The sequence below is a fragment of the Larus michahellis genome, chromosome 5 (genome assembly GCF_964199755.1).
Source record: "Larus michahellis chromosome 5, bLarMic1.1, whole genome shotgun sequence".
Lineage (NCBI taxonomy): Eukaryota > Metazoa > Chordata > Aves > Charadriiformes > Laridae > Larus > Larus michahellis.
The window spans coordinates 59,984,022-60,004,145 of record NC_133900.1 but is presented as its reverse complement, the minus strand read 5'-3'; the positions used below and the strand labels follow the sequence as shown (position 1 = coordinate 60,004,145).

Sequence of the window (20,124 nt, the reverse complement as noted above, 5' to 3'; positions counted from 1 at the left end):
CCTGTTCCAGTGCCTCACCCTTCCCTAGTATCTAATCTAAATCTACCCGCTTTTAGTTTAAAACTGTTACCCCTCGTCCTAGTGCTACACTCCCTGAAAGAGTCCCTCTCCACCTTTTCTGTGGGCCCCCTTTAAGTACTAGAAGGCTGCTATAAGGTCTCCCAGGAGCCAGCCTCCCCCGGCCAACCTCCATTTATATGCGGAGCGTGACATCGGTGGTACAGAATATTCCTATTGGCCATTCCATTGTTCTGTCTGTGCTCCTTCTCAGCTTCTGTGGGAAGCTGAAAAGAGTCCTTGAAAATTATAAAACATCACTTGGCAACAAATAAACAAATACACATGATTGATTGACATTTTTTTCACAGCAATCACTAGAAAGAAAATTAACTGTTTCCCAGCTGAAACCAGGACAATCGATAGTGACAAAAATAAATAAACGGAAAGAGTTAACACGGAGTTTATGGAGAGGATGAGGAATCCAGCAAGGCATAAGACACTTCTATCTGGTTGGAAAAAGCATGTAAAAAAGTTGAAGATTTTGCTTCCTCAGTCTCACAACGTGCTTCACAAAAGCGTGATCAACTCAGAGAAGATGAAAATAGAAAAGGTGTCAGTCACAGGAACAGGCCTTTGTGATGTGAAGGAAATACTATTGACCAGACAGGCCTTGCCACAAAAGGTAAAATATAACTACGTTTTATTCTTACCTTTGCTTTCCTCAGCAGAAAGCTTTTCTTCAGAATCATCTGAAGGATTCTGTGAAGATTTTTCCGGGGAAAGAGGTGATTTGGACACATTGCTCTGCTCCGGTTCAAGTCTGGACCTAGAAGCACAAGAGCCTATAATTTAACTGATTTATTCCACAGTTGAATTTCTCTAAAATAAGAGCAAGCACAGATTGCTAAATTCGACACTTTAACTCTTGCAAACTTCACATTAAAGGTTTCCCAGACAAGATACAAAATGTACTTAGCAACTTTCACTGAAATATTATTACAAAAGCAAAGAGGGCACGAATAGTATTCCTGAACAAAGCACATTACATGTTCAGAGTTGGGGAGAATTTTGAAGGCTATAGCATAAAAACACAGATATTTTATTAAACTTCCTTTCAAAAATCCAGTGTATTGAAATATATACATTTAAAAAACCAAAACAACCAACATTTTGGTCATACTGAAAATTCTTTTTAGTAGCAACGGCTAACACCACTACTTTTTTTTTTTCAAGTAGTAATTACAATTTTACTTTATATTGTTAATTATCATAAAGGAAAAGTAAGAAAATACAATAGAATCACCTTTTTCCTGAAACAGCTATTTTTCTTTAACTAGCTTTAAAGAATAATTTAAACAGGATGAAACTGATCCTTCCTCGTCTGCCAAAAGACACTTCAGAAGCAAGGAAAAGAAAAAAACATATGCAGTGGACAGATATATACTACGATTAAGTTCCTGCTATGTAATTTTAATACAAAGACAATGTAAAAAATGAGGCATATTCATGGATTATATATTAAGTACTTGTCAAGTACGTTTCACTGTGGCACCAAAAAAAGTTTAAAATTAGTGTCAACATATTTTTTGCAGTAAACTTCTCTGGTTTATCATTGTCTACAATGAATTCTATAACTGCAACGTAGTGGACAGTTAAATGTTTATTAATTACGCTGTTAGAGAAGCTAAAGAACAAAAAACCCAAAAGCAATGGGCTGAATCACCTGCTGTGCCACCTTCATCACTTCCTCCCCTCTTAAATGCAATCAACAGTTAATCTCATCATAATCTGTAATTTTCCCCTGCTGCTTAACAGAAGGTGTTGCATTGTGTGTTCCTTTCCTTCTTTGTATTGTGTCTAAGTTCTAACCCATAATTAGAAAATTCTGAGAAAAACAGAATATAATGCATTAGTCATCACTGAACAACTGTTATTTAAACAAGAAAAAGCTGTAACAGTGAACCTTTCTTAGTTCTAATAACTCTGCAAGTACTGGCCTTTTGGTAATTTTACAAAAAAATAACTCTTCTTCTCTCATCTACTTCCTCTCAAGTCCCAAATTTGCCTAATAATGAGTAAAAGACGACTTATCTGGATGTCCATGCAGTTCGAATAATAGTTTTGATACTGAGAAAACACCAGTTCCCCAGATAATAAAAACATCAGCTTGATTTGAATAACTGCATACATAATTCACAAGATATTCTAATGGCAAAAGAAGTTTAAAATTGAAATCAAATATAATTTTGGATACTAATAAACATAAAAACTGAAAATCACAACCTTTACAGAAAAAAAAGCTATTTGTGTTTTTATTTCTCAACTTTTCATTCTGGGGAACCAGTCCTATGTAATTGGCAGAACTTGGCAGAATCAAAAATTATGAGTTAATAATTAAAGGCAACTTACGTAAGAAAATTATAACACTCAGTCGATTTGTTGAAGAGCTTAGGATGTTTATCAATATAAAAGGAAACATGATGAAGTGTATTTCTACTGCAGACACCTTTCAGTATTGCCTGAGACACACATATTTTAAGTTGACTAAATTGCAGGAAAGAAGATGTGCACTAGGATTAATTTACTTTTAAAGAAATTTATTCCTTTATTGTTTGTTGTCCTTACTTTGCACTAATCTATGAAGTTTTCAATTAAAAATGAACAAAATGCCTGGGATGCACTATATAAAGAAAGCTTAGTTCTTTTAAGTAATGGAACGCATTCTTATTATCACATTGAGCGTCTGCTGAAATCCTTGGGGAAATTATGAATCAACATGAAAAATATCACAGAGTTTGTTTCTGTATGTTTTTTCAGAGAAGTTACGGGAGTTACAAAAATACCACTGCCTTACTTTTCTCTCATTACTTCCTACCAAATTTCAGAACTGGTCTGGGGTATCTTGTTTACTTGGTTTTGGCTTGTACTACTATCAATGTCTCAGGAGGATACATCTCAGTGAATCTAATTGTGCTTAATCATGCTGAATCAACCTGAATATAATGCACTTATGGACTTCTGAAAACTTCTGTCTAATGTCAACGTAAATAGTTGATCAAGCCAAACACCAAACTGAAAAGCAGCATCGAGTCTTGGAAAAAAAAAAAATCAAGAATTTATGTATTGATATGTATGTTCTATAATTTGTTCTTTTTAAATTAAAATGTACATAACTGAACTTAAGGTTAGAATTCAAATAATGCAGATTGAGAAGACATGGCAAGTCCTTCAGGTATTAAATAAATTGCAAACCTTTTCACTCCCCCTGTCATTCTTACACCTGGGAGCGTGCAGAAAAAGAAACTTGAAAAAGTATGTTTTTTGATACTCGACTGGTAAAAAACCCAGACAAACCAACCAAACCAAAAAGCCAGCAAGTACATCATCTTGATCTTCTACTAGACATTGCCACCTCTACATTAGCAGCCTGAATGTATGCTACGATTGGAAATAGAAACTCTTTTGTTTTAGTTAAGAAGTTGCATTCAAGATTTTTATTTTAATCATGTTTCTACTTGCCACAAAGACCCGCCATCTCAAGTAGCATTTATTCACAACATAATAACTTGCTTTAGCAGATAGATAGTGGCTTAAAAAAAAAAAACAACCAAACAAAAACCAAAAAAACACTCTCTTTGCCTTTGTAATAATATTTCAGTAAAGTAGTTAAGTGCTAAGTACATTTTGCATCTTGACTGGGAAACCTTTAATGTGAAGTTTGCAAGAATTAAAGCGTCTCTTTTACCTAAACGTCTAGACAGTAGCCTAAATAGCATCTTTGAGACCTATGACCTATGTCCTTCTAAATTATTTTATGCAGAATATTACTTAATGGGACACACAAAAACACTTTGTTGCATCTGTAGAAGTTCAATAGGTTTATTAACCCATATTTTACTGATCTGATGCTTTAATCATTTATGTAAATGAGAAGTAAAACACTATACTGGCACTCTGCCATTTACAGATTTAACTTCACATGCCAGAAGTGTAAAAGAGTCCTGGAATGCACCCACTGACAGCAAAAGTTGCTCATCCAACTACAGATTTCCACTAAAACGATCTCTTTAGAATCTAAACATGAATAATAGTTTTGTTGACAGTCCTACAAACAAAAGGCAGAGTTAAACTATTTTTTGACACTACTTACAGTCTCTTCTTATCTATTACTCGCTTAACACGGATGGCTCTTTGTTCAGAATACAGCTTACACACTCCTGTTCAAGATTGCAGCAAACAAAACTTCAGGTTAGAAAAGCATGATTTCTTTCTTGGAAAATAAAATCATTAATTTTTAACCACTCAATAAATACTAATTACTTTTTAAGTAATCTTCAATGAAGTCCAAGACAGCTGTTCTATGCTCCTTTACCTGAGCAGACTGGACACCCTTGTGTGCTGAGAAAAAAAAAAGAGATATAACACAATCTTTTAACTTCTTACTGAATTGCACAAAAGTTTGTGTTTTCAGTTGATAGGCAAGTTATATTGACAAGTCTATTAACAATTTATATTACATATTAGTATTTATTTTAAACATAGCTATATTTAAATATAGGTTCTGTAAACCAGCAAATCATTACAACGACCAAAAGCTGAAAACAACTAGTGCCTTACAATATTTATGTTATTGATTTTTTACCTATGCCACTGACTCATATCAATTAAATTGTATGAGGTTTAATAAGGCCAAGTGCCAGGTCCTGCATTTCGGTCACAACAACCCCAAGCGATGCTACAGGCTTGGGGAAGAGTGGCTGGAAAGCTGCCCGGCAGAAAAGGACCTGGGGGTGCTGGTGGACGGCCAGCTTAACATGAGCCAGCAGTGTGCCCAGGTGGCCAGGAAGGCCAACAGCATAGTTGTGTGTAGTGTAGAATAGTGTGGCCAGCAGGAGCAGGGAAGTGATTGTGCCTCTGTACTCGGCACTGGAGAGGCCGCACCTCGAGTACTGTGTTCAGTTCTGGGCCCCTCTGTACCAGAGGGACATTGAAGTGCTGGAGCATGTCCAGAGGAGAGCTACCAGGCTGGTGAGGGGTCTGGAGACCAGGTCATATGAGGAGAGGCTGAGGGAGCTGGCCATGTTTAGCTTGGAGAAGAGGAGGCTGAGGGGAGACCTCATTGCCCTCTACAACTACCTGAAAGGAGGTTGGAGAGAGGTGGGTGTTGGCCTCTTCTCCCAGGTGAATCATGACAGGACCAGAGGAAATGGTCTGAAGTTGCGGCAGGGGAGGTTTAGATTAGATATTAGGAGGAATTACTTTACTGAAAGAGTGGTCAGGCACTGGAACAGCCTGCCCAGGGAGGTGGTTGAGTCACCATCCCTAGAGGTATTTAACAAATGTCTAGATGTGGCACTTCAGGGCATGCTCTAGTGGCAGAGATTGTAGGGTTTTTTGTGTGTGTGTATGGTTGGACTCGATGATTTCAAAGGTCCTTTCCAGCCATGAAGATCCTATGATTCTACGATTCTAAATTTCTAAACAAGAATAGTTGTCACCAAGTTAAGCACAGCAAAACAGATCTAGAGATTTAACTTGCTTAAAACATTGAACTTCTAACATTTTAAATTCTCCAGTGTATAGATTATGTGGAAATCTTTGGGATTTATTATGTCAAGCATCCTTTTAATTCACATACATTAATATTTCTTATTTTGATACTATGTAGTTCCCATGCGTGACTTTCAGTGATTCTGAATAATGCCACAACTATGTTTAGATAGCACTTCAAAGCTGATGAAAGTCTTTGGCATATTGATAAATAACCCACACATACAGCAAATCAACTTGAAAATGGCAAACCAGAAGTTCTCTCTACAACTTTCACAAGATAGTGTCGTAAAGGTACGGTCCCATACTCAAGTTGTCAAAAAACGCAGTTACTTTATCAGGACTGTGTTAAAGTTATTTAATTAACTCAAACTTGGAAAGATTATACTTGTAATACCTTACAGGTGGACAAACTAGAAAGAGACAGCCATTGAATCTAGTGAGCTTAGGTTCAGGCCTCTATGGCACAGTGCTAAATTACTATCCAAGTAGTAAATATTTAAGACTATGTTTTTTACATTTCCAAGTTAGTGTATTTTAACAAATAAAATTCTACCCTCTAGCTTCTCCTTCCACTAACATTAAAGAAAATTAAGTACAGTACTAATCAGCCAATGGGATTACACAGATGCAAACAAAAAGGCAATGAGACTTCACCAATCTCTTTCCAAAAGCATCTGAGATTCACCATCCAATATTCAGCATTATATTAGCCTTTATCAATAACAAAGGAAAAACATTTAAGAGTTGCTCAGTTTACCTTCTGTTCGCAGCTGATGAATGGCATCGGCACAGGTCCTCATAAATATCTGAGCATCTTGGTCTATCTGATCACGCTCCGTATCTGTCATCCTCACATAGTCAGACATAATATGGCTGAGAAAGAAGACAAACTGTCACTTAAGCAATCCTCAACATAAAATACACAAGTACACATGTTAGACCTTCTTCCCACTCACCATCTCCACAGCAGCTTTTCTGCAACACTTATTTTCACAGAAAAAGAAGTAAAAAATACAATAACCATCACTGATAAAAATGCCACTTCTATAAAGCTGAGAGGTTTTTTAAAACATTTTTTGACTAGTAAAAGATAAGAGAAAAAGCAATATATGCTATCATCTCGTACATAATAAAATACTCAGCAGATAAGGAGAAAATACAACTAGAAAATCTATCATTACCCTCAGTACTTATTCCAGTGAGGCATATTTCAAACCTAAAAATGTGAAAACAAGTAGATAAAGGAATAGCTCAAATGTTGAAAGAAGTACAAAAAATTGGAACTCATTTTACTTAAATGTATGCTTTCATTATCCTAAATACTGAGCTTCATTTTTAAAGTAGCTGTACTATGAAATCTGTGAATTCAAACCATAGTAAAGAAGAATATTGGAAAATAATGCACATTTTTAATATTGAGTCAATTATAAGACTTATTAAAACCTGTTCCTGTTGCTTATTTCTGTTTTAGATTATATATTATGTAATATTTTCTTATAGGATTAATATATCTTTTTGTTACTGAATTAATAAAAATGGAGGCCTGTCAGTAAAATATTAACACATTGTAGACAACCACCAGAAAAGCATACTGTATAAAGGTATTTAACCGTGTTTCTGCAGCCAGAGATAACAGGATGATAAAACTCTGCTACAGCAGCTTATCTTATGTTCATCTTGGGTTTCCTGATGATACAGTCATCACAGCTTATTATATTTGCCTTTTAGAACAGGAAAGAAAGCCTTAACTCATATCCTCATTTTAATTCAGATTTTTGTTTACATGTGAAAATTTCCCCGCTTGCTCAAGTTATGCATAATGCAACTATATTAATGCAGTAACGCAAGTAAAAAGAAAGGATCTTCAATTTGCAAAGCTAGCCTGATACCCTTAGAGTTCTCTCACATACTTCACTGCAGCCATGCCAAATCTTCCCTGTGCCTGCTGCAATCCCTGGCATGGGAATGCCCTACAACCAATTCACATCACCCCACCGAATCATCTCTCATCACATACAAAACCACCAGCTCCTTCCTGCATCGTCAGTGTGCTGTCAATGTGGGTCTCCCAAATCTCCTCCAAAAAGCTTTAAGTTTACTCTAATGTCCCTCAGTATTACACGAAAATGTCTTCATTCCCATCCCACGTGACTGATCGCACATGAAAAAAGTGGCACATGGTTCACCTGGCTTGAAAATTAGCTTCTGCTTACTGGCCAGCTAGTGCACAAGCACAGATTAGCCAGCAAACAGTAAGGCAAACTGATTAAAAGTAATATTCTGTATTTTACGTGTTTTGTTTCCAACATTACCGTGTACTTGCCTTCTAAACATGAGGATTTTTCCTCCCTCTCATTAAAACTACTCTAAATGTCATAAAATTATTTTTTATAACTTACAGGAAAGCAGCCTTATATAGTGTTTCTATTCATATTTTACTAGCCGAATTGTTGTTCTTTGGTCAGGACAAATGGGTTTCATAAATTTGTAGCAAAATCCCTATTGCAACTGTAATCAGTGGTCTTCTAAGCTGTAACTCTAATTCGCACTCTCTGAAAAAGTAGCTTCTGAATGATGGAAGATTTGAAATAGTCCAATTTTAGAGACATCTGATGGAAAGGCTTTCCACAGCGTGGTTAAGATGACATATTGATAGTTACGTATGCAATATAAGTTACTCATGCTGTTAAATATATTAGGACAGATCTCTCCCCCACTACCTTTGCACAGCTTATATAGATGTTTCTTTTTATCACCAGTTCACGGCATAAGCAAGCTCTCAGCATGCATAAAGCCAGAAAATCCATTCTTACATCCATCTCTGCACAGGCCCAGACAGAAGGGGACCATTAAGATCAGCTGGTTTGGGATAACGCTTAACATCGTTCTGCGATCCATGCCTAGAGTTACTTCAGCATGTCAGTGCACATGGATTCAGATGGAAAATGAGGATGGAGTAACAGCTTCACAATGGCCCCTTGATGAAGCAAAAAAAATTTCCACTCTTCTATTTCAGATTACAATAATAAGTTCTGGCTGGTCTGCTACTGAACAGAGTATAAAGTTCTTGTTCTGTACGCGTCTAGGTTCTTGTACCCTGCCCAGCTTTGTGGTATTTGCAGAGTTCTATGCTTTCAATGCACTTTTCACATTACAGGGAAAAATAATGATTAGAAAATACAAATCAGAATTTTCTTTTAAATCAGACATATGGAAAAACCTGCCTCAGGCACACTTTATTTTTTACTATCAGTGTAACCAGTAGTAATATAGTGATATACTGAGGATAACTGTAACAGCTTTAATGTTGGGAAACAAGGTTGTTCAGTTACTTTTCATAGTTCCTAATACAAAATTATGGTAGATCAAATTCTTAAATAGGAGTTTCTCAGCTTCAAAGGTAGCAAAATGCAGCTTAATCCAGTAAAAAGAGAAATAGAAAACTTTTCCTTTTATAACTGCTTACATCTTACATAGTGTCTGGTACCAGCACTTTTGAACGAGAGCTGGTCAAGCCACTCGGCGGCAAGGGTACCTGAAACCGAGCCTCCTTGGGAAGGCAAGAATGGAGTCACACAATCCCATCCCATTATATCCAAACACATATGGCATCCACTAGTACTAACAGGGTACTGAAGTCCCCACTGCACTCCCCAGTAAATCTGCATGCAGATGTTATACTGAAAATCCATCTAATCACCATCCTGTAAGCCTTACCGTAAAAAGAACCATTCATTTAAAAAGAACAGGCCAAGGAAAAACAAAAAACACACCAAGAAAAACCACAACTGAACAAAAAACAATCCAGCTGTGTCCTGTATGTCAGAGATACAAATACTTGCTCAGAAGTGCAGCAGCAGTATCACAGCAATGGGCTGATACACCACCAAATCAAGAAATGTTGAACGAACAAGGTTTCAGCAGCAATCAGAAGAATTAGCTAAGACAAACACTGCCTAATGCATGCAGATAAAGAAGGGAGAAAGGGGAAAAGAAATTCTTCTATATTTTTATCCTAATCAGTAGGAGAAAGCTTCATGAGAGACTTGGGCTGGAAGGCAACTTGGGTAATTTGTGATTTTTAAGAAGGTGGGTGAAGTGTAAGATAAAGACGGTGTCCATCAAGTAGGCAGACTTCAATAGTCTAGAAAAATTAGTAGGTTAAATTGCATAGAAAAGGCAAACATAAAAAGGAATGGAAAAGAATTCAGGTGAACTAGTAGTTTTTGTACAGAAGTGACATTACAATAATTTGCAATTCTGCCCTTGATGAAAGAGAAGAATAGGTAATGCAGTAAGAGATCAACTTAGCTGCTTCATGAGCTCTTCAGTGAGCTCAAACACAAAAACCAGAATACTGAAAGTGCAAATTAGGTCTGATTGCTACTGACAAGTCTAAAGGAACACAGCACGTAGGGACAGAATCAGAAAAGGGTCAAGTGCAGGATGAGACACAACCAGCAAGGGACACCAACGATAACAAGATTACTCTGAAATATTACCAAGAGAAACACCTAAAATAGGAAATGCGTCAAATGAAAGGATGTATCCTCAATGCCAAGAACGAGGGGAGAACAAGGGAATGCTAGGTCAATGAAAAGATGAAGTATAACAACTTATTTTTAAAAATAGCGTTAAGGAAAAAAGAAAGCAGAGGACTTACAGAGCACTCAGACTAGGAAAATATAGGAATAAATAATGAAACAATTTTTCAGCACTTAGGGAAGAACAAAAAGATAACCAGTAGCCAAGATATATCAAGAATAAGTCGTACGCAGTGTAATTTACTTCTGGGGTGCAATAACAGGTCTTATGGATGGATGAAAAGCAATCATTGCTATATATCTTCTCTTTAGTGGGGCTTTTGTTACCATCTCACATGATATTCTCACAAGCTACCTGCAAATAAATGAGTTAGAAACAAGCACCACATGGATGTGAAACTGTTTGAAAAGCAGAACTTGGAGCAGTTATATACCAAAACAGAAGGACACGCCGAGTTGTGTTCCACAGGAGTTTGTCCAGAATCTGACGCTATTTAATACTGTAACAACAGTATTGAGAATGGAGTATACACTGATTAGCTTTATGCCTCTGCAAATTTAAGTGAATTAAAATTGTATCAAGGCAACCAGACTTCAATTCAAAACAATACTGCCAACTTGGAGAACTGACATGAAGAATTTAAATAAGGAATGGTCAGAGGCTCTTTGTTGCAGCAGGAACAATTATCTGAACCCACAGAGAATGGGGAATAACTGATTAGGGAACAGTTCTTCAGAAAGCCATCTGGGATCACACTGGATCATAAACCAAACATAACAACGACGTGCTGCTGCGTCAAAAGTCATCATTACAATGGGAAGCATAAATGCAGTATAATCTATTACAAATGAAAGGTAACTTTTCTGCTACCCTTGGCTTTGGGCAAGGCCTCAGCTGGAGTTTTGTTTCATTTCAGCACCTCACCGCAACACCAACCGGGAGAGTGGCCAAAGGAGAGGAAAACGCACGATCAAAGGTCAAAGAGAACACATATGAAACCCCAAATATACAGTAATTGTTGTTCTAGAAGAGACTGAGGAGAAATCAAAATAAGCTAATGTAAACCAAAAAATTCTAGTAGCATGGGTAAGGAAACAGGAAAAAGCAGAGGGAAGATATGGAATCTCCACTGAAAGAAATATTTAAAAGCAAGCAAAACACGGTGGTGGAATGGCCTAGTCATTCTCTTTTTGAATGTGTCAGCCGTTCTCCTTCCCACCTACCATTTCTATGATCCTATTTTGCTGGCAAAGCAGAAGGAACCACAGCTGATGGAGGCGTTACACCAGCTTTTGGAATTAGTAACTCTTTCTGCTGGTGCATAAAATATTTTCTGCTTACTGGTTCAATAAAGACACCGAATCAAGCAGAAAAACTTGATTTTCCTCCAGCAATGTATTACAAAAGAGAGAGAAGCGATAAGCTGAAATAAACCAGTTCTAAAATACTGATTTGTAGTGTTTTAGCAGAGATAGGCCCCATTTACCACCTGCAAATATTGCCTTACAAATACATACATAAATGTCCCCCCGCCACATACACATATGTATAACCTTAATTGTAAATACAGCAGACATTTTTAAATTTCTTCCCTTTGAGCATCTAGTATGTTGTAAATTATTTAAATTTTAAATTATTTTATTTCTTATTTAACTACTAAATTTAAACATTATTTATTATGTTTTGTGCATTTTAATTTACTACCTTTTTCCATCCAAATGCTGTCTGGTAAAAACCTGTCTAATTCAAATGGCAAAACATTCCACAACAACATATTTAAAACTTTTTTTTTTTTTTTTTTTTTTTTAAGTCTGTGGGAAAGCTTCAGCTACTAGAGCAGGCAGTATGGGCATACCTGAATTAGTATTTTCAGTTTTGTAAAATATCGCTGAGAAATTCCAGAATGCTACTATGAAGAATTACTATTTATAAAATGTAATATATGAACATAGTACAATCAAAAAAGAGGAGAAATAATTTGAAAATAATTCCCTTGAGAACTATATACTCCTCCATGAAGAAAGTCCTTACAGATTATCTACATGTTTTACTATCTTAGTATAACAAACAAAGCCTCACTTCTTGTAAAAACACAATTAAGTGAAGACAAGAAAGCAGTCTGGCTTTGTACGGCAGCCAGTAAGGCACTATTTTTAGAGTCCTTCTTTTCTTTTATTGGTTAGGCCAAGGGAACACTCTCCACAAAACACAGGGTAAACATTCAACAATTTTCTGCTCGGTGGAAAACCTGTAACTGATTTGTTGCTTCTTTTTTTTTTTTTGCTTTACTAAGTAGATAATTGCTAGGGCAAGAGGCATAATTACTGGGCACCAACATGATTTTTTAAGACACATAATTTGTTAAGAATTTTTTCAAAGTGTATTATTTGCAATAAACAACATATGAAATGTTCAAACACTTAACTGTACAGAAGGACCACAGAAGCATGCAATGAAGACACACCAGAAGCCACCCATCCAGCCTTTCCCATGGAAAAAGCATCATTTCTACTCAGAACTAATCAATGCTACACTGATGAAGTATATGAGCATCTCTGCAGTTGCAAAAGACAATAAATTAGATGTCTAATAATCCCAGATGGAAAGCTCTTCTCAAACATTTTCTTTGAGAAGTACAAGGTGTTCTGTAGTCAAAAATCTAGAATTCTCTCAATTCTTTTCCAATGCTTGATTAAAACAGTAGGAGTAACTACTGGTCTTTAAACTGTCTAAACCTTGAAAGATCCTTCAGGGAAACTGGAGGCTGTGAAGGAATCCCAAGAGGACCATTTCAAATTCCCAAGTGTTAGGACACTACAGCTAGTTCCTCAAACTATATTTAACACAAACATACAAACTGTCTCGGTGGCTCAACGATCAAAAACATGAAGGAGCCGATGATGACAAGCGAAGGCACAAGTTGTTCACAGACGAAACATTAGACAATTTACCAAAGACTGAAGGCAGGATCTCACACAGCACAGTGTAGAAAGCAATGTAGGAATTCATTACAGCAAATGGTCTGACAGGAAGAATATATAGAATATATAGCAGTCACACTAAAAATGGAAGGTAAGTAACAATCCTCATCTGAAAGGAGTGATCAGTTTGCTTAATAAGCAAAAATAAAAAAGCACCTACACATTGTTAACATCTTCAGGAACCAAGAGTCCCTGCTTTCTCCTTTCCAGGAAGAGAGATCACCTTGTTCTGCTGGAAACAGTTTATGACCAAAGGGAGACAAAAGGAATAGCCCCTACCCTTACAGCTAATTCTCTACAGAACTGAAAAAAGGAAAGGTACTATTCATTTTTCTGTTATGGCAACATAAATGAGAAATTATTCCCTAAGGTCCATAAAGTCTCATCAGCATATCACTTATGAAAGACGACTAAGAATCTGATATTCAGCCTTTATAGAGTCGGGAGGGGCTTTTTTTTTTTTTTTTTAAGGTAGTGTTCATCACTAACTCACTAAAGATATGCATTAACCAAATGCAACAATGCTGGGAAAGCCCTAAAAGATCACACGTTAGAGGGGATAATTTTCTAATATATAAGTGTCTGGTGTTTAACATATTTACTTATCAATTGAAAATTACTTTTGTGATTATCAAATAAACTTTTAAAAAAAGTTAATCGGTTCTGTTTTAAGGAAAAGTCCTTAGTTATTTTTCTTATACATTGCCTCAAGGATCACACCCCATATGTGCTTTCTGAACAACACTCTGAAGCTTAATAACCCTACTTGAAAAAGCTGGTGAGGAAGTCCTTGAGATAAACCATAAACCAGGTATGAACAAATAGCCAAATACTGTTTACCATTGCTGTTTTTAAGTATCGCCCGAGCATTTTCCAATAGAAAATAATTAATTTGCAAATAGTCTGAGATGTCCTAAAGCATTTCTTGATTGTTTAGTTTCACTTCTTTCCAAAGATTCTTGGCAAGATACTGCAGTTAACAACATCACAAGTGATAGCTCCGAGACAGCTGTTATTAGCAAGAACAGTGATGATGCAATGGCCCATGATTTAGCTACACATTTCTTATGAAATACCCTGCCACCGAATGCGTTCACTGATCATGAGTGTGATACCCAAAGGGCTTCCTTAGGTTTCAAATGTGTATACAAAACCAGGAAGAAAATAATTTAAATGATTTAAGTTATTTTTCTTTAAGACAAGGCTCTAATGTTAAATAAAAGCAATGGTACATATAGTGAGTGGTTCTTCCTTTAGTAGGCATAATAACAACACAGTCTTTGATACTCATTCAGCGTTTTCACTATTTAATACTTCTCCTTAAAATGGGTGTTATAGAAAAAGCCCAAGTTTTCACTATTATTGCCATGATTTTAAGATTAATACAACCTCCAATTTTCAAGCCGAATTACGAGAAATAAACACACATTTGGAGAGAAGTTTGAACGAGGACCTTCTATATGTGCCTCTGTATATCAGAGTTTTCTAACAGGCCATTTCACATTTATTTCCACTGTAACTCATGCTGTCAGTGGAAGATGATACCACATCTCTGGTACTGCTAAACCTCTCAGAAGTTCTATCCAAAGGAGAGAATCATGGTAGACAGGATAAAACTGGCAAGATGACAAAACAGAAAAGCTCCTTATCACAGAAAGCTGAAAACCAAGGTGTAAGAGAAAGCAAATGAATCCTGATAAACAGGAGAGGATAAACATGCAATTGCTTGAAAGTCTGTAAGCTTAGATCACTGTATGATTAGTTCCATGTGTTTTGCCATTTGCATATTTTATAGCTAACAGCCAAATCAAGAAGAAAGAAGGTAAATAAGCAACTATTAATTCTTGAGCTTTTGGGAGTCAGTTTAGGTATTTCAGTTAAATATTTAAATCTTGATAAAATGGGTCAGGGCCTTCATTTCAATTAACCCTTCTTCCAGTTGTCTTTTGCATTGCTAAAAATATTCCTCTAAAAATTAATTAAAGACATCCCCTCTGTAGCAGGATATTTTATGTATGCCAAAAATAAAAACTCTATTAATAAAGAATTTATAGTCTGCAAAAGTAAGGTCAAAGAAGCAATCAAGGACTTGGATGTAACAAGGCATACAATAATTCAACTTAGTAACTCAAAAGCCAAATCATGCTATAGTTGAAAACACATCATGCTATAGTTGAAAAACAAATAGCAGGGTTGACAAAAAATTTTCCCCATAGCTTAATTATTGAAAAGGTATTAAAACTGCTGTCTTGAATGAGTGAGACATTTGCTAAGACTCCGAGACTAACAGCACGGATGCTACGATCCTCTTCACATCCACAAAGTAGAACAGCATAAGCAATGCAGAACGGAATTTGACAGTGCTATCTATTTTAAGTCTGACCATTAAGGACAGGATCTACTGCAATCACAGATGAGATCTGGAGGAATGACACTTCATTTTTCCTCTCCATAGAAACTTAGTTTCTCAGCAAAAATCACTGAGAATTACCATAATAACTGGTTAAAAGAGAGTTTACGAAAAGAACATTAAAAAACTTTTAGAAACCAAAACAGCTTGGACAAATTTTTACTCCTCTTACCACTTCTGCATACTACTGTTAATAAAAGACAAATAGTAGCCAAAATTTAACCGCTACTGACTGTTTGCTCTTACTGCAATTATTTGCAGTTATTCAGTTTATGCATTCACATGAAGCTTTCACACAGTAAAAATGGTTATTTCAGTAGCAAATTGGTAGCTCCACCTAGTGTTGCTCATGACATATTCCAACAAGAATTGAAAAGCAGAGAGTTAGTCATAACGCGTAGCTGTACACTACTTCTGCTTGCTCCTTGGAAAAGCAGTTCTTCGTACACCTTGCACACTGAATTGACACCCCCACCTGTGAAAGCTTTTGGAGAAAGGTATTAAATTGATTTGGGACTCAGTGTTTTCAATCCAAGATGACTTTAGACTGCTTTTTGTCTACCTTGATTGCAGCAACAGCTTAGCTTTAGTCAGGGTCGTGGCAGAATCGGAATGCAGACAGGGCTGTCTCACCCCATGCAACACTGCAGTTATGTTGAGGGACTGGAGAAATACAGTACAGGAAATTGTAAAGTTTCAGGAGATCCTTTAAAAGGGAAAGCTTACCTACACTGTTTCATTTGGATATACGCCCCTCTTCCCCCCTAAAAAAAACCCAACCCCAACCAAGTTGTGTGCTCTCAGGTGACTGCGAAAAAAATACATTTAGTTGTTTTAAGTGATACCCCCTGCCCCAAGAAGGGCATTGCCACAATGATCCACCTTTGTCACCTCAAGAACAACTTGCTGACATTCTCTTTAAAGTGGAAACGTCACTTGGGATAAATTAATTTGCTTCTTTATAAAGAGTGCATCCCAGGTCTTTAAAGCATCCCAATTGGGATGCATTCCATATTGCACACACTGTACATTTTTCCAATTTTACATCTGGTTGGAATTCTAAAAATTCGTAGTTTTGAACCACAAATCTCAAAATAAAATTGTTTCCCAGAACCCGGGAGAACACCTCTTTCCCTATGCATAACCAGGGTGGCAGATCAATCCGCTTTAAATGACAGTGTGACAAAGGGCAGGCAGTTTCAGTGCGTGTTTTTCCCCATCCAAATATATTTCCCCAAAGACAGCTTTCACTGTATGTTATGTTGCATTGTTCATTTTTTATCTTAGACACAACTACAGACTGAGAAGGAAGGAAAGGCATCATTAGTTAGATGTTGTGGGATCTGCACTATGAAGACACACAGAGGGTTATCTACTTTTTTCCAAATAAATATTTATAGCAGTCATAAGTGTGTCACAAACCCACTTCTACAATATGAAATAAAATAAACCGGTGATGAGTTCAACTGAACTGTTAAACTTCTATTTACAACCGCAAAGTTAGTTAAGGGGAGATACCTATGAAGTATTTTCTATTTCTGTAATGAAATATTGTGCAACCTATAATATGACTACTAAGTTTGCACGTAACAAGAGTTTCATTAAAAAGCAGGCTTTCCATTTCTCAAATGATATGATTATTTGTACTCAGTTCACCAAAATACAAGTTGCAGTAAGATTTAGATCTTAGGATAACTTGATTTAGTAATTCATTAGGAATGTTAAAACTGCAGATCACAAATAGTCTTATTTTTAATTACTAACACCAAACTGTAAACTTGTGCTTTAATCTTCTAAAAATCCTACTACTAAAGCTATCAGCAACTAAGCAGATACAGCAGTTTTGAATGTTTCCTAATGGCTGAAGAGAATCAAGTCTTTCTCCACACAATAATAACTATCAGCACTGAAGCCTACAGTTTTTGTCACAGAAAAGCAAATTCTGTGCTGCTGTCCCCTGCCACCGTGTTCTCAATAGTGTCCTTCATAAGCAATTCACATTCCACTCTGTGGAATTTCCATATATTTAAAATATTTAAAAGTCTGAAGAGTTTGCATCATTCTCCACCAGGATGTGCTGATGCTACCGACTGTATACTTAAGGGGTAACAGGCAGGTTTAGTGTCACAAAGTGACACTAAAAGCAGGGAAAGCCTGGACCATTGAATCTCCTGTTCTGCTGTCTCAGGAATCACTTCAGAAACCTACTCTGCAGGTCCTTAAAAGGTGCCAGCTTGTTTTGTTTCAGAATTCACTCCTAAGAGCCAGAGAACATCTTCAAATTCTGAGTCTCATCTTATTTAGAACCATTTTCTTCTTGTGATGTGTCTTCATCTTAAATAGTTTACAGTAAACCAATTAATAAGCAATCTACGTTTTTAGTCATTATACCTATAGATTTTTAAGCATTTCACTTTCTAAACCTGAAAATAAATAAATAAATCTTCTTAAGCACAATGCACGCTTACCTGTAAGCATTAATGTAATCCTTTCTGTGTTGGAGAAGAAAATCTTTCAGCTTTCCAATATGAGAAATCTAAGTGAAAAGAAATCATAATTAAACTTCAGTCAGATACCTGATTACTTTTATGTTTAAAGTTCAGTATTCCATGCTTCAATATGAATTTGTAAAATTTATTCTGTAATTAAACAGAATCATAAAATTTACTCTTCTATAGTAGAATTTTCACTTTTTGCAAGCAGCCAATACATAAAAATTATCTAAAAAATATCTGTTGTATGAAAGTACAACTCAGAGAAAAGTAGCAAAAATGCAAGTCTTCTATCCAAAAAGCATAAACTAAACACTACTAAACACTAAATATAACTACAGTATTAAGCATTAAGAATACTAAACGTGATAATGATAACACAAAACATTATCTAAACTGGTAATCCAGGATCTAATGCACATTTTAGAAAATTAATTCATTTTAGAAGATTACACAAGAAAGTTTTAAATATTTTACTGATGAGACATGATATAAATGTTCAAGTTCAGTTATTAGAACTTGCAGAACAAGGTGCTGTCCCGCTCCTTTCTGTTTTGCCATAATGGAGTGACCAGTGTGCCCAAACTAAAGTAGTATCTCTATCATCTGATAATCATTAGTAAGTTTTGCCAGAGCATACATCCCTATCAAATTTCTATTTCTGGATTTCCACTTCACTGTGGATACATTTTGCTGCTTGATTTTCTTTACTAAAAGTCTTTACAAGGATTCTTTGAAAAGATAAAAAAACTCCTAAAAATCTGAAAGAACTTTTGCAAACTTTAATCTGATTCAAAAGATATGGTGTAGCACGAGACACTGCTTATCTTAAAAAATGGAAGAACTACAGGAATCAAGTTTAATTGCCCAGAGAAATTAGATGACTACCAATATGACCTCCTTGGCAGGTCCTGAAGGAGACATGATTGGGGCGGGGGGGGTGGAGAGGAATTGTATACTATATACATTAGTGGTATATATTTTTCAAGGGGGAGGCAGGAGAAACCTTTCTAAAGCAGCTTCTCAAAAATTCATTAATAATTAAGTGTAAAAAAGCATGCAAGGAATTTTACAAAACAATAGTTGTTTCAGTTTACAAATACAATAAATGTAGTTTACTCCTTGTATCTGGGAAAAAGCATCAGAAGCTGTTCAAGTCCTAAAATCCTATTTTCATGCAAATGTTCCTTGTAATTAAACAAACAAAAAAACCACAGAGAAAGAACACAGAACAGTTTGCATAAATAGAAGATTAATTCCCCCAATTACTTTTTTCAAAAGATCAGCAGCTCTTTGAAAAAAGTAAGAGCAAAAAAAATGTACTTAGTAAGACCGCAGTGATTTGTACAACTAAAAATAAGTGTTTCCTTGTGCAAATAAATACACATACATTTCCCTACTATTATTTGCTTTGTTTCATTTTTACTATAACTCATCGTATCAGATAAGAATTTTCCCAGTTTTCATGTTTAAAGTTTTCCATGTGATTAACAGGATGGGAAATTCAGCCCATTCATAGCAAACTGAGTTCTGTTAAGATCCCAAGTTTCCTAAAGCGTGTTAGCACTGTCATAAGCAATAAGAAGGGAAATACTGAAATCACTACAAGATCAACGAGGCACAAAGAATAAGCTAAACCATTCTACAAATGTTCCTTGTCATCACCACTGGAACTTATTTTTTGTATACTAATCTCCTTCTCAGCTCAGACTTGGTATGTCATGAAATTTGCTGAATAGATAAATTAAGCTTGACTATGAAAGCAAAACATTTAAAACAGTCATACAGTGTTTCAGTAGAACAATAATACTTAATGGGCAGAAAGAAAGTACTACAGAGGACAATGAGTAGAAATGTAAAATAAGGAACACATTTCAAAACATTTACATTAATATGTGAACAAACGCTAAACTAGGAAAGAGATCAGCAAAACTTTATAAGTAATAAATCTTAATATTACTGCAATAGCTACAATTTAGGAGTGATTAACAAGCAGAAAGAATCAGAATGACAAGCAAGAACACTGTCTTACAGTAATTAATTCATCTAGTCACAAAGAGCATTCTATTTAGGCTAAAATTGTCATCGTGTGTTTGAATCGCACTGACCCCACTTTGCCTCTCCTTCATTTGTAAAGCTATTT

At 35.9% G+C, this 20,124-nt stretch overlaps 1 protein-coding gene across 1 annotated transcript in view; it reads right to left on the bottom strand.

Moving 5' to 3' along the window:
• Positions 1-20,124, bottom strand: part of STX18 (syntaxin 18) — a 71,236-nt gene that overhangs the window by 16,388 nt on the left and 34,724 nt on the right. The window contains exons 2-6 of the mRNA XM_074587591.1: positions 17,958-18,025; positions 6,311-6,426; positions 4,321-4,398; positions 4,151-4,217; positions 711-826 (exon numbers count right to left, since the gene is read on the bottom strand). Of these exons, the coding sequence (XP_074443692.1) occupies positions 711-826; positions 4,151-4,217; positions 4,321-4,398; positions 6,311-6,426; positions 17,958-18,025 (445 nt within the window). The remainder of the gene's footprint in view (positions 1-710; positions 827-4,150; positions 4,218-4,320; positions 4,399-6,310; positions 6,427-17,957; positions 18,026-20,124) is intronic.